Source organism: Danio aesculapii, chromosome 7 (assembly GCF_903798145.1).
Source record: "Danio aesculapii chromosome 7, fDanAes4.1, whole genome shotgun sequence".
Classification (NCBI taxonomy): Eukaryota; Metazoa; Chordata; class Actinopteri; order Cypriniformes; family Danionidae; genus Danio; species Danio aesculapii.
The window spans coordinates 29341396-29367999 of NC_079441.1; the positions used below are offsets into that span (position 1 = coordinate 29341396).

At 39.4% G+C, this 26604-nt stretch overlaps 1 protein-coding gene across 4 annotated transcripts in view; it reads left to right on the forward strand.

Annotated features, from left to right (window-relative positions):
* Positions 1 to 26604, forward strand: part of apba2b (amyloid beta (A4) precursor protein-binding, family A, member 2b) — a 140860-nt gene that overhangs the window by 92714 nt on the left and 21542 nt on the right. For 2 of the 4 annotated variants that reach the window (XM_056461570.1, XM_056461571.1), the window contains exons 4-7: positions 1225 to 1305; positions 4986 to 5025; positions 5782 to 5927; positions 25628 to 25663. In XM_056461570.1, coding sequence (XP_056317545.1) covers positions 1225 to 1305; positions 4986 to 5025; positions 5782 to 5927; positions 25628 to 25663 — 303 coding nt within the window. The remainder of the gene's footprint in view (positions 1 to 1224; positions 1306 to 4985; positions 5026 to 5781; positions 5928 to 25627; positions 25664 to 26604) is intronic. The other 2 variants (XM_056461572.1, XM_056461574.1) reach the window with 1 other exon arrangement.

Here is a 26604-nt window from a genome sequence, read left to right on the forward strand (position 1 = left end):
TTTATTCTGTCAGGCAACAAATGAATTTCATCAAGTAATAATGTCCTTATGTGCAGTCGACGGAATGTTCATTTGAGACGTTAACTCCCCTGAAGATAGACAAAGAGTAAAAATGTCTTTTATTATATATTTTCAGTTAAGTACAACATCTATACAGTGTTTGCATTCTGGTCATTGCCTGTACAAATGGTACACTTTAGCCTTTTGGGTTTTAATATTCATCACATTGTTAAAGAGTTCTTTTATCATGTCGTTCTAGTCCCCTGAGATGTTTGTTTATCTACTGATCACATATTAAGATATTTTAGATGAAATCTGAGAGTATTTTTAGCCTCATTGTCAAAACATTTCATGTGTCTTCAGTAGTTTATTTGTAATCATACAAAGCTAATAAGTAGAAAATTATTGATATACCAACTTAAATATATTGAATGATACAGCAACAAGATAAGAAGTGACAAAGTGCTTTACATTTAAAAAAGCATAAAAAAAAAAAACTTTAAAAAACATTGACCAAAACACATTAAAATCCTAGTGCAAAATTTAAAGCTTGTCCAAAGATATGTGTTTTATGTATTTTTTAAACAGTTCAACTGAGCCCAGAGATCATAATGTTAGAGGACACTTTTGAACACTTGTGTAAAAACAACTCCGTTCACCTATGTCTTCCTTGTCAAGTCATGGTGCTTGTTTACAGGTCATGCAATGCTTGCATTTTACGCTGCTAACTCTAATGGCAATACATCATATGCCCGTAGTAAATGCGCACCATAGCCTGTCACAGAAGAAAAGATAAATGCAATCAAAGTGTTTTTTACAATTTAATTTTCCACAAAAAGTGTCCTTGAAGCTTCATATGATTGCAGTTGGACCACTGAAGTCACTTGGAATGCTTTGACAGAATTTTTGATTCCTTTTCTGCACTTGAACATCTCCAAAACCTTGTTGTCTATGGAGGATGAGAGAGCTCTCGGATTTCATCTAAATGATCTGAATTTGTGTTTCTTAACATTTCTGTTCATTTGTGCATCTTAATGTCAAAGATAAGCGAAGATCTCAGGAGATTGAATGATATGAGTGTGAGTAACTAATCACAGAATTTTCATTTTGGCCGAAACAACTCTTTCATACCAACCAGCAAGTGACAAACAACCTACCATCCATCTTTTGGATAAAAATCACACACAATTTTTACCAATTTCTCTTGATTTAAATTCTTTCTAGATGTCTAATGGCGCAGAACAGCCAAGGAAGCAGCAGCGCTCTGATCTCAATGGACCACTGGAGAACAACAATGTCACTGAGGTGAGCCTGTAATCATCTAACACATTAACCAATCAATATGTGACAGTACGCACCCCACATAATCACCACATTTTCCATCAGAGCTATTCTAGCCGATGCCAGTCTGTAGTCTTACTTGTTTTTTTTCTCTCGCTTCCTGAGACAATTTGTTTTTTGTTCAGCATAGCTTGCCATCATCCTCCCCCATGTTTTGATATAGTAAAATAATTGGCTCTGCCCTGTCTTGCCCTGGTTCTACTGTATTTACATAGACAGAGGGAAGTTCAACCTTGAGCTGCCTATTCTACTGCTTTTCTACATTTTTTATGCATGAATGTAACCTCCATAAGAGCCTCGCACCCTGAATGCAAGAGCTATAAAACATGAGACATCATCTGGGCAGTTACTCAAATCCACTAAATGGATGTTTTATAGCGCTATCAAGCATTTTGCCAAGGTCATTTTTAGATCATTCTCAACACAAGCCTTTTTTGTATTAAAACCGCCTTATGAATGTTTCACATGTAGGAGGAAGCAAGACGGCTAAATTAAATTTTGAATTAGGGTCATGAGTGTTATGAATATTCATTGTTAAACCCTACTTAAATGTCTGAGCGGTTCACTGTAATGATTGTGAAGTGTTTTTTCTTTCTTGTAAATGTCATTTTGTTCAATAAGTCAAAACATACTGCTAATAATAATCCACTTGTGTTTGTACAAATATATTGCATTGGGATGCAAGTCTTGCCTTATGTCATGTAAAGCAGCGTTCAGTCTTGCTTTACTTCCTCCGAACACATTTAATTATATTGGCTGAGGAAACTTTTAAGTCTTTAGATTGGATTTAATGAAGACCTCTTGAAGCATAACCTCCATTTGGATGGCTCTGTTGTAAAATGATGGCTATTATTCAGTCTAATGCAGTGTCTGTGTCCTACAGTTCTGGGCACAGTCTTGCAGAAAGCCACTTCACAGTGACTGACAGGATTGTATATTGTGATACAATGAGTCAGATCCAGAGTCATTTGGATGGTTTCCATCTGTGTGTTGGGTTATTTATATATTTAAAAAGGAAAAAACTTTTTATTTTAGTAAAATTATATTCCATTGGCTCATTTCCTGAGTCTGTTTGGCAACGTTTCTGGAATAATATTATTAACTGTAATTACACAAAAACACAAGCATGCTTAAAGTACCGGCCAAATTCACATAACACTAGAAAAAATCGTAACAAAAACAAGAAGTTAATAATTATAGGGATGTCCCTATCAGGTTTTTTTGCCCTTGAGTTCGAGTCATTTGATTTTGAGTATCTACCGATACCAAAACCCGTTTCGATACCTCAATAATACATTAAAAAAATAAATAAAGAAGAGCGAAGAAACAGATACAGGATGTTCCTTATTTTTTTATTTAATTCACCTTATTGTAACATTCAGCAACTCTGTTAACAAACAAACAGAGCACTTCTGTGAGGTAGCTTGAACAGTCAAGTAATAAATAAAATAAATTCTTCACTTTTGGACTTTAGTGCAACAGTAAATATAAAAGAAATCTAATATAAAAACAAATAGCACCTCAAATAAAAATACCCGGCAGGTAATGCCAAGTTTACACATCTCAGTTTGCTATGGCAATGTTGTCGTCATCAGCTTTATAATACCTCCAGACCGCAGACATACTCGCGCTTTCTGCTTCAAGCTGCTTCCATGTTCTACTTTGTCAACATTTAACCAATAGCATCTTTGCAACAAAGCGATGTCATGCCGCACGCGTCGCTGTTTCTGTGTGAAATCAAGAAAGAGGTCTAACTTTGTGCCACCTCATAACTATAGATGTGTTATAAAATATTGAACTATATATATATAGTTGAAATATATATATATATATATATATATATATATATATATATATATATATATATATATATATATATATATATATATATATATATATATATATATATATTCAAGTCCTTATTGGGAGGTAATGTCCGATTCTGATCGAGTCTAAAATTGCGTGATCGTACCCGATTTCCGTGATCGGATCGTGATCGGACTTTATTTTGCCCAAAATGTTGACAGTTTTGTATTTGCTTAGCCATTTAAAATAAGAGCAAACAAAGCATACTGCAAAATAGTTCTTGAACAGTAAAATCAATCAATCAGTAATTTTGAATGAATGGAGTGAGCGATTCAGTGACTCAGTGAATTTGGAGAAACAGTGCTTACTGTTTATTTATTCAATTTTTTTCCTTCAAGCTTAGTCCCTTTATTTTTATCAGGGGTTACCAACTTATCCAGCATATGTTCTACACAGTGGATGCACTTTCAGCTGCCACCCAGCACTGGGAAACAGCCATACACTTTCACATTCACACACGTACACTATGGCCAATTTAGCTTATTCAATTCACCCATAGGCCATAGCGCATGTCTTTGGACTGTTGGGGAAACTGGAAACCCACGCCAACACAGAGAGATCATGCAAACTCCACACAGAAACACCAACTGACCCAGCCAAGGCTCGAACCAGCGACTGGTGACAGTGCTAACCACTGACCCACCATACCGCCCCCTTAATATTTATGTCATATGAAAAAAGTATGTATAATGCCGCTTCAAATTCAAGCATTTGCTTAATAAAATCAGTTTATTATGTTAAAAATACCTCAGGCTGTTTGATTGTACTGTATATCATCACTCTTCACTCTTATCAAATTCAAGTTCTAAATTCTAACAGTTTTCTTTAAAGAGCATCTATTTTACCTGTTTTACAAGATGTAAGATAAGCCTTTGGTGTCTCCAGAATGTGTCTTTAAAGTTTCAGCTAAAAATACCTATCATATTATTTATTATAGCCTCCAGAATCTGCCCATTTTGGTGTCTGAGTATACTGTAGCTGTTTTTGTAGCCTGTGGCTTTAAATCTAAATGAGCCGCTTCTTCCTGCCCACCGTTCTCATGTTCTTGTCTGCTTCTCATCATGCATTACATCAGATAAACAGCCGTCAATGACAGAGACAGACTCAGATAAAGCTGAAATACAGCTCATTAGTCAAAAATACCAAGTATGTTTATTTCATGTAATTGTGGTTTATTCGGGCCTTTCTGAAATGATGAGTCTCACACAAATGCTGTTTGCAGTACACACACACACACATACAGTATTAGCGTGGTGATTATATTGGTTAAGAATTAGATAGCGATTTTACTGTCTTTATTACAAACATACTCTGTTTTAAAAACATTTTAAACTTATAAAACTTATAAAAATCACAGAGAGTTGAAACAGATATCTTAATCCCAGTTTATTGACAAAACAATGTCATATGGACATGTGTATACAGTACCTGTTATTATAGAAACATGGCTCCTGTCAATCAATTTGGTGGGCGGGAAATCCGCATTCTTACATCACGTTGCAGTAGGCCTCAAAATCACTAAGATTTGGATCCTATTTTAACGTCAAGAAATTTAATAAAAAGGTATTTGTTGGGTTTATTCTCTCCAGTATGACAGTGACACACTATACATACAAACAGTTCAGTCCAAACAGCTTAAAAAAGATAATTATTCTAAACTCTAATGATTGTGTTTTATTCTGAATTGTAAAAGGTGAATATTTTATAAGGATTCTGTATGTTGTGAACATGTTTCATCATCTTTCATACATCAAACACTCTGTTTCTCTTTTTCTTAGCCAACAAAGAAGACAGCCTCGTTTCCCAGCTTTGTGGATGGTAAGCGAGAACCTCCTGTCTTTTATTTTTTCTGCATTTGATAATCTGCCCTCAGAAGTTTTATTCTATCCAAATTAAATCAAAAGAAATCAAAATCGCCCAACCATCTCCGAGCGGGAGATTAGAGAGTTGTGCTGAAGAAAGCATTATGTCTCAGTGGATTTACATGGTGAAATGCGTGCAGAATTTGTAAGTCTGTTTTAATGGGTTGCAGTAGTGAGACGATAATTAGTGGAGTCTTGTTTGCTAATATAAGGGCACATTAGTAAAGAAAAACTCACAGACTGCAGCAAGAAGCAGAAGAGAGTTATGGAAAAGCAGGACAATCGATGGACCACCAGCTTATTTTTGGTTTATGGTAGCCTGAGATGGATTGTTGCTGCCATGCCTTTTTGGGAACAAATTCTGGTTTAAGCAAAAAGGATAGAGTTCTCTCACACTTATAACTAGAATGATGGCATAATGGATTCCTTTGAGGGTTTCATGACGTCCACATTTCCATTTCGCACAAGCGGAATAATCCCAAGCAACACACCCTGCTTTTTCTCATACTTCAGCTTTTCAGTGTCCACAGTATAATTTTATCAGCATTGGACTGAGAACACACATTTACACACTCCAAATCTCCATGCAACTTTTCAGCCTGATAAGCTCACGCTCATATACCTTATCTGTCACTGTGAGGTGGTCCACAGAGGAGGTGGCAACACAACAAATAGCTTTAATAATGAATTCTTGATGCTTTCCCTCTAACAGTGCCGGGCCCCTGTGAGCCCGAGGACCTCATTGATGGGATTATCTTTGCCGCCAACTATCTTGGCTCCACTCAGCTCCTGTCGGAGAGAAATCCATCCAAAAACATCCGGATGATGCAGGCCCAGGAGGCAGTGAGCCGGGTCAAGGTACGAAACCCCAGGCCCTTAATATTTCCATTTGATTTCAGTGGGGAGTTCAAGCGACAACGTTTGGATGAAGCGGATGCATATTTCGCTGTGGAAAATTAGATGAGAGGAGATTTGTTTGTTTACACCCCAGGACTTGTTGACTAATCAGTAGTTATAGGATTATTTTCCCCGGTGTAGGAGTGTAATCCCTCTTCCTCCCAATTGGTTAATGTAGAAAGCACTCCTGTTGCCATGTTACATGGAAAATTTAAAGGAAATTATTGTGTTTTAAGAGAGCATGTGGTGCAATCAAAGTACGTTTTTTCCCAAAGCGCTTTGGATGCCGACCTTCTCCGCAGCAGTTTATGGGTAGACAGATACAAAATCAGCTCTGTAAACATGCTAATATGTTTATGGCCTTTCCTTTTCTTGCATTAGCAGTAGGGGTGTGTAATGCGCATTATCTACAAAAATATTGCAAACACTGTTTTAACAATGCACAAAGTAATATAAATCACACAAATAAAATCACTTGCTTTGCAACAACAACAAAAAATACATACCACTGTGATGTAGGTTATTAGATAGGTTTAGATCATTTAGATAGATTAGGTTATGGTTTGTAAATACTTGACAAATGCATTCACAGCCCTGAAACTATTACTGAACTTTAATACATAAGTGATAACATAATTTCTATTAATTGTTTCACCCTTAACAATAGAATATTGACAAACACATTTTTAAAAATGTTAAGCATTTAACACATTTTACATTTTTTTCAATAGGTTATTTAGTAGGTAAAAGCTGATGCTGTCTCTCTTGGCTGTTGCCTTGGTGCTGAGAGATTGAGATGCACTGGCCAGTATTTACATATGTACATTACCAACCAATGGTGGCGTGCAACAATGCGAGAGATGTGTAGTTAACGCATACAATTGAAATAGCATTAATAATGACTGTAGAAAGCAAAAGCTGGATCCCATTTTTAGGAGATGCAGAAATGCATTTTCAGTCCCGCTCCCAAAAAGCAGACTCTTCTGGGAAAAAGAAGATGTATGGTCACTCTATATTAAAATGCAATGGGGTATATGCACACAGACTTTTCATTTCAGTCAGCCAGCCAGGCTTCCGGTTAATTGTCATCCCTTTTAAAGCCATGTCTTTAAAATATAGAAATTCATTTTAATTTCTGTGAATTTTTGTGCTAGCCTAATGATGGTGTCTGCATTTAAACTGTCTTTTGTCTTTATTTATGCTTTAACAACCAAATGGATGGATCAGTCTATTTAACTGATTGTATTTTAATCACATTACAACATCGATGCTGGAAAAGGAACCTTATGAAATTGAAAATAGTCATATAAAGCTCTCACCAGAAGTTTGTCATTGGCTGAAAAGCACTAGCTGTGCATGTATCTATTAGGAATGACAATACAAGCAGTAGTGTTGCGTGTCTATAAACAAATTGAGCATTTTCTATTACTAGATCATTTAATCTTTTGTTTTTGAATCACTCATTTGAGTGCAAAAACAGCACCTCTGCTGGACCAGTAAGTAACTTAAGACAAGAATGAACATAAGACTACAAAAAGAAACTTTTAATACTTCAAATATATTAAATACACTACAGAATAATAGTTTGGAAACCTAATCAAAATAACTAATAAGAATGAAACATGTGCACGTGAAGGCTACATAAAGTGCTTGTTTGCATACCTGAATTGACTTTACAAACAATATGAAATTGTACAAAGCAGTGCATTGTGCAAGTATTGTGAGATTATGTTTAAATTGATGGAGATTGGGTATGAAGAGTGCGAGTGGTCTGTTGGGTTACTCTGAATTGCATGTTTAATTATAGAATAAGATTCAAATTCCTCTGATGAATCTATATGTTGTCCACACCTATTCATTTTGCTGTTAATTATTGGCCATGATTGGCACTCTCTTGCACTGGTGCGGGAATTTAAATATGGGCTGTCAGCCCTCGATTAGTCGTTTCATGCCTTTTAGCATTACTAAAGCAATGGGAATCCACACATGCATTGTGAGAGGCTGCTGTCCTAACCAAAATATGCTGTGCACGACGTGTCTCAATCAGTTTCAGGCTGCCTGGCTCCACTCATGCTTGATAAACTTCAATTTAGCCTTTTTCGGCACAGAAGCAATTCTAGAGTGCATCTGAATATAAGAAATGGAAACATGCTATAGAACCGTGGATTGTGAATGCACCAGGAATATGCAACTTTTTTCCTAAGCATTATTTTTTATTTACAGCAGTCTCTGAAGTATAAAATTACTGCTGTCTGCTCGTGTGGATGATGGATGGTGCTTTGATCAGATAGTAATACTTGGTTCAAAATGATTCTCACATTTATGTGGCATGGTACTTTTATGGCACTTACTACTGTAGAGAATTCCATTACCATGCACATGTTCACCAAAGTAGTACCATGAAACATTTTTTTTACATTGGTGATGAACAGTTTTGTATTTCTGTCTGCACAAAGCAGTGTCTTTTATCCCCAGCTTGCATTGCTCCCCATTCTAGGAATAGGCCCTTGCTTCATTGCTGTCCTCCTGGTCAACAGCTGGCAGTTAATTTTACATGAGATGCTCACAGTGGCCCACTAAGCTGCTCCACATTTAGAAACACATGCGGTATACCTGTGGCAAGGACAAGCTCACAAAAAGATCCATAAGACATTGTGCATCACCTTTTTACTTTGTAAAGATTGCTAAAGGTATTGCTTAATGCATCTTATTTCCCCTCAGGCCATCATAGTAGACATTTGTTGGAGAAAAATAAATGTTTTCTTATGTTTTATGAAAAATTCACACACATTGCAAATGAACCATAAATTTACCATACATTTATATGTATATTTAACATACATGTAACAATTGTGAAGCCAGTGTCAGGTTTGACAATTTATACAATTGTTTAAATACAAAATATAATTTGATCACAAAATATAAATTAATTTATTCATTTTCCTTCAGCTTAGTCTCTATTTTAGAGGTCGCCAAAGTGGAATGAACCACCAACTATTTAAGCATTTGTTTAAGGAAACACCCATACACACTTATTCACACACACACTCATATACTACAGACATATTAGTAGTGTTGAGATCGAGTCCACCTTTGTCGAGTCAAAGTCAAGACCAAGTCCTTAACCAGTCGAGTCCAAGTCTAAGTCTGAGTCGTTAACATCCAAGTCCAAGTTGAGTCCAGAAAGTCATAAAATTCATTCATTCATTGGCTTAGTCCCTTATTTATCAGGGGTCGCCACAGCGTAATGAACCGCCAACTAGTCCAGCATATGTTTTACGCAGCGTATGCCCATCCAGCTGCAACACAGTGCTGGGAAACCCCCATACACACTCATTCACACACTCATACACTACGGCCAATTTTGCTTACCCAATTCACCTAAACCGCATATCTTTGGACTGTGGGGGAAACTGGAACCCCGAGAGGAAACAACAGAGGAAACCCACGCCAACACAGGGAGAACATGCAAACTCCACAGAGAAACATTCCTGGCTCAGCTAGGACTCGAACCAGTGACTTTCTTACTGTGAGGCAACAGTTCTAAGCACTGAGCCATGGTGCCTTCTAAATCATAAAATTGAAAATATTATTAATAATAATAGTAAATCAAATAAAAAATTCAATTAACAATAGTTTTAAACTGTTAAATTAATATTTTAAATTCTCACAGCCAGAGAGTTCATTAAATTCTTGTTATAATTTCATGCTGTCATGCTTTTTAATTTTTAATCTCTTTATTTGTGGGGTAGATGATGTGGACTCCACTGTACTTGTGATATTTTCTGAGTCCAAAATGTCCAAGTCCGAGTTAAGTCTGAGTACAAGTTCACGCGAGTCCGTGACAAGTCCAAGTTCAATTAAAATTAGACTCAAGTCCAAGTTTAAGTACCCCAGCGCATGTCTTTGGACTGTGGGGGAAACCGGAGCACCCAGAGGAAACCCACGCAAACATATGGAGAACATGCAACCTCCACACAGAAATGCCAACTGGCCCAGCCGAGACTCAAACCAGCGACCTTCTTGCTGTGAGGCGACAGTGCTAACCACTGAGCAACTGTGCCAATATCCAAAATTATAGTTAACACTAATATTATTAAGTACGATCACAATAAAAAATAGTTTCTTTCTCTTTCACATGTTCTTTCAAAAATCATTTGAATATGCTATTGCCAAATTTTAGATGCATCCTTGCAGATTAAATGTATATTTTTCTCCTGCTCTCTCTTGCTACTGTATGTGTTAATAAATAGAAATATAATAAAGAAAATAATATAATATTATACATGTATGAGAATTCAGTCTCTGAACTTAATAGATCATCATTATAATAATTAGTTATTACAAGTGTTGTATGTATATCTACATATCTACATAAAAAATCTGAATTGTTAGTATTGTGGAACACTTTGTAGGGGTCTTGTGAGTCAGATTGCAGCTTCAGCATCCAATTCCGTGTTCCCAGACCACCTTCTGTTCCCTCTACAGAAAGCCAGTCTGTCATTTCTCTCGCCTGCCACCATTAAAAGTCATTCTGAATGAAAGCATGGCCTCTCTCTCCCTCTCTGTCTCTCTGTCTGCCTCTCCTCTCTATCCCTGCTATTATTATGTCTCCAGATTCTTAAAAGTTGAGATGAGCTGCACAATCCTCCCTCCTCTCTCTGTTTCCCTCTTTTTCCTCCTTCCTCTTCCTTTCCGTATCTCGCTCTCGCACACATAACTCTGGCATTCATGCGCTCACACATCTGCTCTTCCTCTCTGCAGATGATAATGTGTCTGTCCACAGCTGAGTGAGCAGTATGTCAGCGCAGAGCCTGAGGACACTGTTTACTCGCTGCTCTTCTAAAGCACTGATTTTTAACCAGGTGTACACAAACCCAGAAGGGAAGAGATGACGCACTCATAGAAAATTGAATAGGAGAAGTTCTGGTGCTCAATATGGTGTCTATATGATCCACTTCCATTAATGTGAACTCATTAACTGGGCCGGTACAAAATACCTAAGGGTAATATGCATTTTGTTAGCACAGAAAAAAGCTTCCTGATGCTAATTAGTCAGTAGTCGTATTTATTTGAGATAAAACCATTTTACAGAACACAAAACATTCCTTAAATGTTTCAATAAAGCATGGATTGTTAAAATTAATATACTTTTTTTATAACGTGGAACCATAAACCTTTTATCATGTGTTTTATTTTATTTTTAATTTTTTTTTTGTTTTTATTAATGTGGATACAGTTGAAGTCAAAATTATTAGCCCCCCTTTTAATTTTTTATTTTTTTAATATGTCCCAAATGATGACTGAGCAAGGAAATTTTCACAGTATGTCTGATAATGTTTGTTCTTCTGGAGAAAGTCTGTATAGAAGTGTCTTGAAAAATATCTAATCAAATATGATTTGACTGTCATCATGGCAAAGATAAAATAAATCAGTTATTAGAAATGAGTTATTAAAACTATTATGTTAAGAAATGTTTTCTAAAAAATCTTCTCTCCGTTAAACAGAAATTGAGGAAAAAAATAAATGGTGGCTAATAATTCAGGGGGGCTAATAATTCTGACTTCAACTGTATCTGAAATTATTTTAACTTAATAATAATTATTTAAACAAGAAATCAAGAGTCGTATACTCATTTGATTTATTTTAATGACTATTGTAATATTTTTTAATAGTCTATATCAGTGTTTCCCAACCCTGTTCCTGAAGGCACACTAACAGTCCACATTTTCAACCTCTCCCTAATCAAACACACCTGAATCAACTCAGCAGAACATTAGAAGAGGCTCCAGAACCTGAAGTTAATGGGTCAGATAGGAGAAACACCGAAAATATGTACTGTTAGTGTGCCTCCAGGAACAGGGTTGGGAAACACTGGTCTATATTACTATAGTTATATATATATATATATATATATATATATATATATATATATATATATATATATATATATATATATATATATATATATATATATATATATATATATATATATATATATATTATAGAGAACCCCAGACTTCCCTCTCCCCAGACACTTTCTTCAGCTCCTCCTGGGGGATCCTGAGGTGTTCCCAGGCCAGCCGAGAGACATAGTCCCTCCAGCATGTCCTGGGTCTTCCAAAAGACCTCCTCCCAGTGGGACATGCCTGGAACAGCTCCCTAGGTGGGCATCCAGGAGGCATCCGAAACAGATGCTCGGCCACCTCAGCTGATTTCTCTCGATGTGGAGGAGCATCGGCTCCACTCCGAGCTTCTCTCGAGTGGCAGAGCTACTCACCCTATCTATAAGTGTGCGCCCTGCCACCCTGCGAAGGAAACTCATTTCGGCCGCTTGTATCCAAGATCTTGTCCTTTCGGCCATGACCCAAATCTCATGGCCATAGGTGAGAGTAGGAACGTAGATTGACCGGTATATCGAGAGCTTTGCCTTTCGTCTCAGCTCCTTCTTCACCACAGCGGACCGGTACATCGACAGCATTACTGCTGCCACTGCAACAATCCGCCTGTCAATCTCCCGTTTCATCCTGTTCTCACTCGTGAACAAAACCCCAAGATACTTGAACTCCACCTGGAGTAAGGACTTTCCTCCAACCTGGAGATTATTACATTCAGTAAAGAAAAATCGCCAAGACTCACAACAGTACTATTGTGGCTGTATTGATCTTTTTCTTCAATGTGGAAGTGCGATCATTTTCTCGATTGATTTAGAACTTCTGATTTAGTTGCCTATGGCAGAAATGACTAGGAATAGTAAACAGCAGAAAACGGTCAAACTACTTACTTTACAAGCAAATGTGTTCATGACTTCACATAAAAGTAGGATAATATAATAAGAAAATGTCAGTTTGCAACATCAAGCAGTATAACAAGCCATTTTTGACAAAAAATAAATAAATGGAAGTGAGTAAGACTGGAAGTCTCGAGCCAAAAAGATTCCAATGGCTGCACCCACTCGTACATAAAGAACAAGATCAATACAGTAGGTAAAAACTGAGCAAAAACATAATATAAGAGTCTAACAAACTATGAATATTACCAAGCTGTTTTACAGAATCAATGCTACATTTGCACTTGTGCCATTTATGACAGACACAACCCTTGTGGGATATTGAACTTGCTGCGTGTATTATATTGGTCAGCTATTACCTTTAAGGGCGTCATGGGGGTGCAGTGGGAAGAACGACCGCCTCACAGAAAGAAGGTCACTGGTTCGAGCCCCGCCTGGATCAGTTGTCATTTCTGTATGGAGTTTGCATGTTTTCCCAGTGTTCGCATGGGTTTCCTCCGGGTGCTCTGGTTTTCCCTACAGTCCAAAGACATGTGGTATTGGGGAATTGAATAAGCAAAATTGGTCGTGGTTTATGTGTGTGAATGCAAATGGTGTATGGGTGTTTCCCAGTGTTGAGTTGCGGCTGGAAGGGCATCCGCTGCGTAAAACATATGCTGGATAATTTGGCCGGTTCATTCTGCTGTCTCAACCCCTGCTTAGAAAAAGGACTAAGCCAAAAAGAAAATGAACGACTTATCATTTAAACCATAATTAACATTTCAGCTCCAGCTTCCTGAGTTTTTGAAATATATACAATGTTATAATATACAGTGTAACTTCATTCGATAGGCCTCATCACACAGTGAGTGATGAGGCCAGCATCATGTTAGTCACCAATCAACTGTGTGAATCGTAAGATGACAAGCTCACAGGTTCCAAAGTGAAAACGTGTATCATGTAAAAGCTTATTTGTCACTAAATGTTCTTCAAGTTATACTGCGTAATGATGCTTCTTATAGGTAGAGACAGGCAGAATCTGGGGACATTTTTTGCTATTTCTGCACAGAATTTTGTAAAAAATCAGCAGATTTATGCGGAATGATTTTAGGAGTATCATAACTAAAAACTTAATATATAAAATAAAAAATAATAAATCCAATTAGATCTACTTAATTGGTAAACAAACCAAGTCTCTTATATAATAGATCTACTAAAAGACATAAAATATTACTTTACATACCTTGTGAATAAATCATATGAACATTTTCATATTTGTCAATAAATGATGATAGGCAAAACATTTCTGTGTGTGCAGATTACTTGTTGGCCTACCTATAGAAAAACTCAAACTGTGGTGTGAAACAAACCTGCTTTAATCCAAAATGACCATAAAATGAAAGTTTTAACAAGGTGAGAGGTAAGCATGTCAGCAGAGGCAGATGTTGTATTACACATCTACTTGGCACACAGGTAAATAATTAGACACAAAGGTCAGATTTATTAACAGCTCGTATAAGTGCAAACCATCTTTTTACTATAAAATAGCTAAAAAATAAAATAAACAAAATAAAATAAAATAAATAGCTATAAAATACTATAAAAATAGCTTCAGGATTTACTAAAAGGAAAAAAAAAACACAAGAAAAGGTGGGGACCATCTAGCTATTTTTGCAGCTGACCTTTTTGCATATGCATGTTTAGCAGTTTCCCTGTCAGGTGCACAATTTATGGGAGAGCAGTATTTAAATGAATCATGCAATGTCATTTATTATGTGGTAGTCAACTTGCTGGTATTTGCAACATTATTTAACAACGTCTTAACCCATTTTGCATGCGGCTGCTGTAGTTGCTTGAGAACAATTATGCATAGATTTTTCAACTTTTTTTATTAATTTGGGATGCAAGAAGAGCATGTTAACACGACAAACTGCATCTATCACCAAGCCACATTATTTTAAATTTGCACTGCTCTATGTAGATTGTATTGGTCATTATGGAAAGGAGCAGCTTTGACTTTGATTCACGCTTTATCAGTAAATCATCAGCTCTTTTATGGCATTGTGCTGTTATGCTAGTTTTCCCTCTGGACCAAAATACTGACACACATTTTACAACTACCCTACAGTTGATCTCTGGGTCTGGTGGGAGCACTTTTAGCTTACCTTAGCAAAAATGGTCAAAGAAATTTTGTAACTGTAGTTCCACTTCAGATGGGGAACTTCAATGCTATAAGTGGAATTTAATCCAAGTATGGGGATTTCATTCAGAAAGCCAATCGTCTGAAAGAGCATGTAAACGGGCCAATGAAATTCCCAATGAATTGGCAGCGTCCGCTTGCGCACTTGAAGCTTATTGCAATCAATTTAGCATAAAAGCACAGCGAAAGCAAGAAGACACATTGTTTTCACTTCAGAGACTTCTACAGCCTTCTGAGAGAGTCGATGAAGGTTCCTCCTGCTGATATCTAGCGATTTCGAGTGTTTGAGAGTGGTCTCCCGGTCCAGAGTGTGTACACGCGGTGGCAGACGGTCGAGCTGGACTTCTCCCTTGCCTGGCGTTCTTTGGGTCGGGTCCTCCAGAGTGGTGCATATAAAGTTGCAAATTTACTAAAAGAGCAACACAGTCATGCAGCATGTCCTTTTCAGGATGGCGCTCCGACCATGCGTCTCTGGATGCGGTGGTTTCCTGTCCCTGGATGATGGGCATGAGCACTGCGTTGCATGTCTGGGGGTCCAGCATGTTAATGCTGTGCTCGCGGGCAGTTCATGTCATCATTGCGATGCCAGGTCTGTTGCGCAGTTAAGATCGCGGCTAGCCCTTGCAAAAGGGCAAACCACCCCAGCTGTCCCAGCGGGCACTCGGGCAGGTCTGAGGGTTCCAGTGGGAGATTATCCGTCGCCTCCGAGTCCGCGGACCTCCCACTCCTACAAGCGCTCCATCTAAGCTTCAAGCGGAGGAAGCGATTTGTCTTACCAGATGGTAGCCCTTACGCTCGATGACACCGGGGACCAGACGTCCACTGCTGCATCGGAGGGTGTGCTTTCACTGTCCAACGAGGACCCAGACCCGCTCGCCCCCTCCGGGCAGGTGAGCGATGTCAAGACGGATCCTGAAACGGACTTGTTAGCTGTGCTTTCCCGGGCTGTTTCGGCCGTGGGGTTGGAGATGGTTTATCCCCCAGCTCCGCGGCCGGACCGACTAGATGAGTGCTACGTAGAGAACAAGAGGGCCAAGCCTTCGAAACCTCTCGTCCCCTTCTTCCCGTAGGTGCACAGTAGCCTCACGCAGTCCTGAAGGGCACCTTTTTCTGCCCGTGCTGCGTGTCCCTCCGCCCTCACCACTCTTGATGGTGGAGCAGCCAGGGGGTATGAGGCAATTTCTCAGGTCGAGTGCACCATTGCGGTCAATCTTTGTCCGCGTGGCGCCTCTTCTTGGCGGGGTCCGCCTCGTATTCCGTCCAAAGCCTGTAGGTTATCTGCCTCCCTTGGAGCTAAAGCTTACAAGGCTGCGGGCCAGGCTGCTTCCGCCTTGCACGCTATGGCCACCTACCAGCGCTACCAAGTGCAGGCGCTGGCCCGTCTGCATGAGGGTGGGTCCGACCCAAGCTTGCTACATGAACTCCGCACCGCAACCGACTATGCTCTTCAGACACCTCTGGATAAACCTGGCTGATATGCGTGAAGTCGACAAAGTCTGCTTTCTTGACTCCCCCATATCCCAGGCTGGCCTGTTTGGCGACACCGTCGGTGAATTCACCTAGGAATTCAAGGCGGTGAGAGAGCAGTCTGATGCAATGGCCCACTCTGCCCGCCGAGTCATCCACATCAACTGCTCCTCGCCGAGGGCGCCTGCCTACAAAAGCTGCCCTGCCCCCGCCTGCGCCTCCCGCGAAGCGGGGGCATCGAGCACCTCAGAAGCAAGCAGCCCTCCCTGCCCAGGGTGCCTTTAAGTCCGGTAAATGGCCCGCGAAGCGTCCCTGAGACAGGTCATCCGGAGAAGAGGGAATTTGCTCTTTCCCCGCTGGAGGGCCGGGCCCCATTTCCAACGGCACTTATCAGTGCCACGCTAACATCAATGAAAGAGCACTTTTCCACTTCCCCGGATGTGACAGCCCGAACTCTGCCAGTCTGGGACGCTATGCCTTCCAGCTCGCAGGTTCTGTACATTTCGCTAGTGGTTTACAGGCGCTAGGAGGACGTCTCCTTTCTCCCACCCCTCGAGTTCCTACCACACCGTTTAAAGACCAGATAGTGAGCCTGCAAGCGCTGCCCCAGGAAGAGGCAGACCCAGCACTTTCATTACTTTGTCCAGTTCGCGCTTTGTGAATTTATCTGAGCAGCTCTTTGTCTGCTATGGTGGTCGGCAGCAGGGAAGTGTCGTATCGAAACAGAGGTTGGCCCACTGGATAGTGGATGCCATCTCCCTCGCTTACCAGAGCCAGGGCGATCTGTGTCCCCCAGGAGTGTGTGCGCACTCCACTCGGAGCGTCGCATCCTCTTGGGCGCGTGCACGCGGCGCCTCTCTAACTGACATTGTAGAGCTGCGGGCTGGGCGACACCTAATACATTTGCAAGGCTTTACAAACTGCGAGAGGAGCCGGTTTCGTCAAGGGTATTAGGTAACCCTTGGTGATTGAGGAAACAACTCGGTTAAGGTATTGAAGCACACTTGCTGCGCCATTCTCCCTAACACGGAGATACGTGCGCTTTTTCACTCTGTCAGTAAAGTTCCCCGCTTAGGTGAGCCCTGCAGATTCCTCTAAGACCCCCAGCACTGACTCAGCGGAGGAGTCCCTCGCTGGCCCATTACGTTGTAGGTCTGCCCTCTGGTCAACCCGCGTTTTGGGTATAGGTGCCCGCTATGCGTGATCCCCACTAGGCGATCCCATATGCTTATTCAGCCACGATGCAGTCCCCCCTCACAGGTGGACCATCTTATTATATGCATACTCCCCCTTCTCAGGGATAGTGCATATATTCTGCCATCATATCTCCCCATTTGGGTAGCAAGTGGCCTCCCTATCGGTACTGCACGCTTTCCGAACGTAATGTTGTATTAAATTCCTAGAAATTGTCTAGACGCTTTGCGGCTCCCGAAAAATATGTCTAAATCCGTAAATCTTCTTTAAAGTGGGAAAAGTAAGGGCCAGGGATCACGTTGGACGACCACGCCTCTCTATGATGCAGGAGCACTCACGCTATGCCTGGCTATCCTCTCATCGGAGGCAAAGGGAAGGTGCAGTCATTATGGCGTTTTCCAGATATTTCCCCATACGTGGATTAAATCCACTTATAGCATTGAAGTTCCCCATTTGGAGGGGAACGCTCTGGTTATTAAAGTCACCCATCGGGGAACGGAAATGCTATATTGTATCGCCATAAAGATTGTTCCTTAGCTGTAGGTATCAGTCTCTTCAGCTTAAAAAGGTTGTGTCTTCTTGCTTTCGCTGTGCTTTTATGCTAAATTTATTGCAACAAGTATCAGGTGTGCAAGCTGACGTTGCCAATTCATTTGGCATTTCATTGGCCTGTTTACATACTCTTTCAGGCGATTAGCTTTCTGAACTAAATCCCCATATGTGGATTAAATCCACTTATAGCATTTCCGTTCCCCTCCTCGGGGAACGAAGGTTACTTTGGTAACCAGAGCGTTACATTGTGTATAAAGACCGATAGAAAATGAAACGCTAGAATATTCTACACTGTAATGGCTAGGAACTATTCTGGTGTAATAATCATCAATCTTTTTTTACTATGACTGCGACAGGCCATGCAGCTCCTGAAATCACTGACTTCCATCAGCAACTGAATGCATGTTATATGCGACTAACATAAACAACATATGATGCATGGTGGAATTATATTGGTAGCTCTAGGGATAGATTTCATACGTGAACCACTCACCACACAGTTTATTTACCACAGAAGGAAATGACGAACAACAAAAGTAGTTGATTCGCATTACTACATAAAGTTATATTGTCTATTGCTCTTACAATTTCGTGTACGTGTGTCTACTCATCTTACATCATACATCATACCGCCGAAAGTCAGTGATTGGGTGAACTATTCCTTTAATAACCTATTTATTTTCAAACATAATCATTTTCACCAGTTACTCCACATTACCAAATTCAAGAGTTCACACTTAGCTGATGATTGATTATAAAGCTTGTTTGGCATGCTGTCGCGGGAGAGAGCCCTGAGCTCATAAGATCCTCGAGCCCCCGGCTCCCTCCTGTTTGCAAGGTGAGAGGGGAGTTTGAGCTCAGGTAGATCTTGAGAACTCCCCTGCTGTAGTAGCTAATGAACAGACAGTGACTGCTCTTAAGCGAAAACTAGGAGCATGTCTATGGTGCCGATTTGGATTAGTCAATTAACTTAAGTTGCTTGTTTTTGGACAGTGGGAGGAAACCAGGGAACCTGGGGGAAACCCACGTGAGCATGGGGAGAATGTGTAAACTCCACACAAAAATGTCGGCTGGCTTGGTAAGGACTAGAACCAGTGATGTTCTTGCTGTGAGGCGACAGTGCTAACCACTGGGCCACCGTGCCACCCATCTAGGAAAGGAGGAGGAGTAGGGGTGGAAGGGGGTATTCTTCAAAACGAAGATTTATGATATGGAACTTAGGGTATTTAGAGTGGCTTAGGAATTGTCTGATTGGTGAATCATAAACTGAATAATGCGGCAAGCAATCATAAGCACGTGATCTTCTCGAAATTAGTTTATAAATAAACTTCACATGTCATCGGAAAAACTGGCCTATTATTTGTTAACACTTTATAAATAAGGCTCTATTTGTTAACAACTAAACTGATGAACTATACTAAAACTAAACTGATGATGATACTTGTTTGTGATCAACTTAATTTCTTTTGTTTGTTTAATAATAATTTTTATTTTATTGAGCTAACTACTAATAAACTTTAGTAGTTGTTTTTTAACTAAAATTAATGTTTACTTATGATACTTTGAACATTTATGCGCAAAACTGTAGAGTTATTTCTCCTATTATACCTTTTAAAATAACCTTTTTATGCAGTTTACGCTCACCGGCCACTTTATTAGATACACCTTAGTTGTATCGGGTTGGACCCCCTTCTGCCTTAATTCTTCATGGCATAGATTCAACATGGTACTGGAAATAGTCCTCAGAGATTTTGGTCCACACTGACATGATAGCATCACAGAGTTGCTGCAGATTTGTCCGCTGCACATCCATGATGCAAATCTCCCATTTCAGCACAACCCAAAGGTGCTCTATTGGATTGAGATCTGATGACTGTGGAGGCCATTGACATGGTACGTTATCCTGCTGGAAGTAGCCATCAAAAGATGGGTACACTGTGGTTATAAAGTGATGGACATGGTCAGCAACAATACTCAGGTAGGCTGTGGGGTTGACACAATGCTCAATTGGTACTAATGGGCCTAAAATGTGCCAAGAAATTATCCCCCACACCAATACACCACCACTAGCAGCAGCCTGAACTGTTAAAACAAGGCAAGATGGATTCATGCTTTCATCTTGTTGACACCAAATTCTGACCCTACCATCCGAATGTTGCAGCAGAAATCGAGACTCATCAGACCAGGCAACGTTTTTCCTAGAAACCTTCTATTGTCCAATTTTGGTGAGCCTGTGCGAATTGTAGCCTCAGTTTCCTGTTCTTAGCTGACAGGAGTGGCACCCGGTGTGGTCTTCTGCTGCTGTAGCCCATCCGCCTCAAGGTTGGATGTGATGTGCGTTCAGAGATGCTCTTCTGCATGCCTCGGTTGTAACGAGTAGTTATTTGATTTACTGTTGCCTTTCTATCAGCTAGAACCAGTCTGGCCCTTCTCCTCTGACCTCTGGCATCAACAAGGCATTTGTGCCTACAGAACTGCCGCTCACTGTAGGTTTTTTTCTTCTTTGGACCATTCTCTGTAAACCCTAGAGATGGTTGTGCATGAAAATCCCAGTAGATCAGCAGTTTCTGATATACTCAGACCAGCCCATCTGGCACCAACAACCATGCCACGTTCAAAGTCAGTTAAATCACCTTTCTTTCTCATTCTGATGCTCGGTTTGAGCTGCCGCAGATTGTCTTAACCATGTCTACATGCCTAAATGCATTAAGTTGCTGCCATGTGATTGGCTGATTAGAAATTTGCATTAACAAGCAGTTGGAGAGGTGTACCTAATAAAGTGGCCGGTGAGTGTATATCAATACTGTGATAAAACTTTATCATGACAAAAGCTGAGCAAGAAAATTCGATACGTCATATGCCTAGAACGAATTCTGAAACATGTTTCTGATTTGATGTTGATGAAGGGCTACTTAAGCCTTACAGATGTCGATATGGAAGAACATAAAATAAAATGGTTGAGAGATGCCAGCCGTATCTCCATCTGTCTCCAACATCTCACATCTTTTCTGAATATCAACAGCAGTAAGCCAACATCATTTCAGCACACTCTTTCTTGCCCGCTCGCCAAGAAAACAAGACGAAGTCATTTCTTTTGTTTTAGGCACGACACGTCAAGAAAAAGCCTGATGTTTTATTGAAGTGTATCCCTGTAGCCTCCAGATTGATGCAGTATTTATGCAACATTCATCGCCCACACGTTCGTCGTCTCATTTCCCCTTTACTTTCAAGCTCTTTTCCTCTTGTGCTGTTGATTTATCTCCTCCTTTCTCTTTCTCCTCTGCCAGTGGAGGATGAGGCATGTTGGCAGCAGAACGAAATGACGGTAAAGCAGCAGTTGTGCACATGATGCTCAGCCAGAAAGAAATGAGAGCGGTTCAGAGGATCATGGCCTCAGTCAGGTGGAAGAAGTCGCAGAAGCATAGAGAAGTTAATAGTATCTGAATGTAGAATGCTTGTACTGATGTGTGCTTTCAGGCTGCTCACTAACGATGAGACCCATAATGAATGGGCTCTTATGAAGGTTTATAGAATTTGGATGGTGTTTTTTGACATCTTTCTGGTCTTAACTCTTTCCTTTATGTGTTTATATATTCATTCTATACATTTTACTCATCAAAAAAAATAATATTATTTGTAGAATGTTTTGTAGGCACCCTTCATTGATGCTGCTTTAGACATTGTTTTGATAATTCAGTGAAAATATCTGATGTCAAAAATAAATTAAGTAATGCCATATTTAATTTAGTCAGTTCTATTCTGGTTATGATGTTACAGTACCTGACAAAAGTCTTGTCGCCTATCCAAGTTTTAGGAACAACAAATAATAACTTGTCCTCTGGTTGAGTATTTGGTATCAGAAGTAGCTTAAAGGCAAATGCCTCTAGATTACACTTATTTTACCAAAATAAAATATGATCATGCCTTGATTTTAAAGGGCACCTATGGTGAAAAATCTACTTTTCAAGCTGTTTGGACAGACATGTGTGTAGGTATGGTGTATAGAGCATCATATTGGGGTGATATAAACACACCCAGTTTTTTTTTTCAATTTAACAACATAAAAACGGTGGAGCAATTGGAGCTGTTTTCAGAGAAACTGCAACCCCCAGCCCACCAATATTGATTGACAGGCGTACATCACCATATCCTGAGTTTGTTGTTTCACGTCCGCCATTTTCAGTGTGTGAGTCAAAGCGATATCACTAAAGGAACACGCTTGCTCTATTTTTAGTTGTAAGGCCAATGGGCTCAACACAATATCAACATTCACCGCATTATCGCTCTAATCGGATTATTGTTTGCACCTTTAGGTAGGTTTCACAAACATGTGTACTTTTCATTGCGTCTACCTTAAACTTAAGCCGTTTGCATTTCTTGCAGTCACAGAAGCTCCCTGTGATCTTAACTAGATGCAGCTGGTAAGTGCGAGCACCTCACGTGCGCGTCCCTTCATTGGAAATAAAATAACAAACTTGCCTGCAGGTCGCACATCAGAAGCGCCGCTCTGCGACGCGCAGCGCCATGCATTTCAGAATTCTAAACATATGTTTCTATCAGGGTACACACAACGGCGCTTCAAGTCAGTGGCTGTTGGCAGTGCCCAGCCACGATTCGGGACACTTCATGTTTCTGCTGCGCCACAGAGCGCCATCTGAATAGTTTCAATTTAAATAACATTCGAATGTGTGTGTCTGAGTGTGCCGTGTCACGGCTCTGGTGCCTTAGTCAAAGTTAATTCAGTGTGCGTGGTTATTGGTCTCGGTGTACAAGCTCGGCACTTTAAACTAGCACACAGTTGGCTGTAAAACTATACAAAGACAAATGATTTTGTACTCTCTGCTTGGTCTGTGTCCGAGTCGTACATGTACGGCTGAATGCTTGTCCTCTCACTCATGTTGCTTCTCTCTGTCTGCCTGTCTGGGGGAGCTCTTGGCTCCGCCCCCTTGTTTACGTTGGGCGGGAAGTCGAAACTAATTTTCATGTGAAGCAACACGCCCCTAAAACAGCGAGCTGTGTACACGCCCCCAAAATAACACTATATAACACATTATAATAAACAAATCTGAATTGTGTTTTGAACTGAAACTAAACTGGCATACTAAGAAGAACCATAATATTAATATTAAATCATAAAAAAGAGGTAAACTATGTGCCCTTTAAATATTTAATTAGGACAGTAAGGTCTGACTTTGCTTAGACAAGTCTTGTCACTGAACAGAAATAATGTACATTATAGAATATAAAGTCATGGTGCAGTAAAAATATATTTAATATTGTGTATGACTCCCATGAGCTTGGAGGACTGCATCCATACATCTCTGCAATGACTCCAATAACTTATTAATAAAGTCATCTGGAATGGCAAAGAAAGCGTTCTTGCAGGACTCCCAGAGTTCATCAAGATTCTTTGGAATCAGCTTCATTGTCTCCTCCTTTATCTTACCCCAGACATGCTCAATAATGTTCATGTCCAGTGACTGGGCTGGCCAATCCTGAAGCACCTTGACCTTCTTTGCTTTCAGGAACTTTAATGTGGAGGCTGAAGTATGAGAAGGAATATTATCATTTGTTGCTCTTACAACTGGGATCGACGACAAGATTTGTCAGGTAGTGTATTAATTAAAACTAAAAGTAAAGCTGCAATAGGAGGTAAAAGCTGAAAATGCAGTTTAATTATATTAATTCAATTCTGTTATATTAAAACTTAAATCTTTGGGAACTACGTGATATAACTAGTAAAATAGTAAAGTAAAATATCCTTTAAATATTACTAAAAACTGTAAAAGTATTTTATAGTAAACTCGCTGGCCGTCGGGAAGAGGGAGGTGGAGAACCGACAAACTTTTAAATGATTTTAATGAAAAAATAAAACAAACAGGTGACTTGAGGCTTCCGCCAAACTGAAACCAAAAGCAAAACATAAAGTGTCCAGGCCTGGTCCTCTCTCATTTTCCACTGCTGTCTCTCCTCCTTTTATTATCCAGAGCTCCTCTGTGGGCCTCTGTGGGACTTGAGGCCGGTATGGGAAACAGGTGCTGCTAGTTATCACTTACTCAATCGGCCCCTCTTTGTTCCCATGGCTTTCGATCCCACCCCACTCGCTACATATATTTATATAAATAGTAGTAAAATCATATAATCTAAAACAAAAAACAACATCTACTAAAACTTACTAAATGGATAGTACCAAATGACAAAAAAAAAATCAAAATTAATTCAGGAATATATATATATATATATATATATATATATATATATATATATATATATATATATATATATATATATATATATATATAATCAATAAAAATAATAATAATCCATTTATTATGTGATATAATTTTAAGAGGGGGGAAATCATGACTAAAAGATAGCATCTGTTTTAATATAATAACCATAAATAAATCTGTATTGCTCGAAAATATAGTTAGTGCATTATTAATATTTTGCAATTATATATTTTTTCATAATTTTTGTTAAAATAATTTGTTATTAATGCTGTTTAATTACCATTATGATGTTTATTTGTAAATAAGAACTTGTGTGTTTAATTGGTTTGCCAGGATAAATGAAGATGTAATAATTTAGTGTTATCATGAGTGAAATCATTTTCCCCCTCTGTAATTTCATTGACTAGATTAATAACAGTTGTACGGTAGAAAGCACAGAACAGTATTGAGTCAGGTCCACTATGGCAGCTGTTGTTCTCCCTGTAGTCATAATATGGCAGGTTGATAAACGGAGGTGTTAGCCTACATTTGTTGGGAGATTCTGATAAAGAATCCAGATTCAGTGATGGATCATACAACTGTAACAATATGACAGTAATTGAAAGTAATGGCTGCTCATGTTATGAAAGGTCTAGCATACCTATTTGAGTACAAAAACAGATTTTTCTTATCTCATCTAATTTGGGCTTTCAATTTAAAACTTACTAAAGGGATAGTTCTCTCCAAAACTTTAATTCTGGCATCATTTACCCACCCTTCACTTATTTTAAATCTATTTTACCTGTTAAACACAAATGAAGATATTTTGAAAAATGCTGGATGCTGACATCCATTGATTTTCATAATAGTTTTTTTCCTACTATGGAAGTCAGTGGGTAGCATCAATTAGCATTCTTCAAAAGAACTTATTTTGTGTTCAACAAAATAAAGAAAGCCATGGTTTAAAACCACGAGGGAGAGTAAATGAGAGAGATCATTTAAATTTTTGGGTGAATTATCGCTTTAAAACCCATATCTGCATGTCCTATGATTTGCTATTTGTATGTGTGTGCAGAGGAAAAAGTTTGCTGTGTTCTGGGTTTGTTTGTGTTTGTGTACAAAGAACGCACATGCCATACATGGCATGCAGACTTTGTGTTTGGTTGTTTATATGTTTTTGCCTGTTTTAATGTTTTTTTTTTTACCTTCATGCCTTTTTGCCGCTCCCGTGTGTGACGACTACTGTACTGTCCTCAACGTCTTCCAGAGGGTACAGAAGGCAGCCAAAATCAAGAAAAAGGCGGTGTGTAAAAAAAAAAAAAGAGAATCGCTAGAAGAACATGATGCCTTTTTTAATCATCCATTCTACATGTCTGTGCTCATCATTCATGTAGTTTACATAAATACTGTTTCACACCATATGCAGTCGAGCTTTAGATCTGGCTGTCTGGGATCTGTGAGGGCCGCAGTCTAACTAACTCCTGGCCTGCAAAACTGATGGATGTGAATCTTTGAAGATACAGAGGCAAAATTTCAAAGCTTGGCTTTGAAGACAGACTGCAATTTTAAAGGGATAGTTCACCCAAAAATTAACATTTACTCATTATGTATTCAATCTAAAGTGGGTCCCAACCTTACGAGTTTCATTTTTCTGTTCAACACAAAAGAAGATATTTTAAAAGATCATACCAACCTGTAACCATTGACATCCAAAGTTAGCAAAAACCTCCCAAATACTATGGAAGTCAGGGGTTACATGTTTCTAACATTTTCAAAAAATAACTTCTCTTGTGCTCAACAGAAGAAAGAAACTCAAACAGGTTTGTGACATGTAAAGGGTGAGTAAATGATGACAGAATTTTCAGTTTTGAGTGAACTATGCCTTCAACCCTGTGCTATATGTAGGTGTATTCAAACTGTTTCTTACTGCAGCACCACAAAAACAAAAGCCCAAATCTGAGTAGAAGTGCGCTGACAGGTAAATGATTGGCACTCTGAGAAAGCCTGACAGCTGGTTAAGTGTTGCCATTGTGTCATTTTACTTACCCGTCTGTCATTGCATCACCCTGCGATCCACTCACTGCTCTCTCTCTCTCTCTCTCTCTCTCTCTCTCTCTCTCTCTCTCTCTCTCTCTCTCTCTCTCTCTCTCTTTCTCTCTCTCGCTCTCTTCACTTTCTAGTGTCAATCATCTCATTACTTCAAACCTCTGCATGGCTTCTACTTATCACAGGCGGTTTGTATAC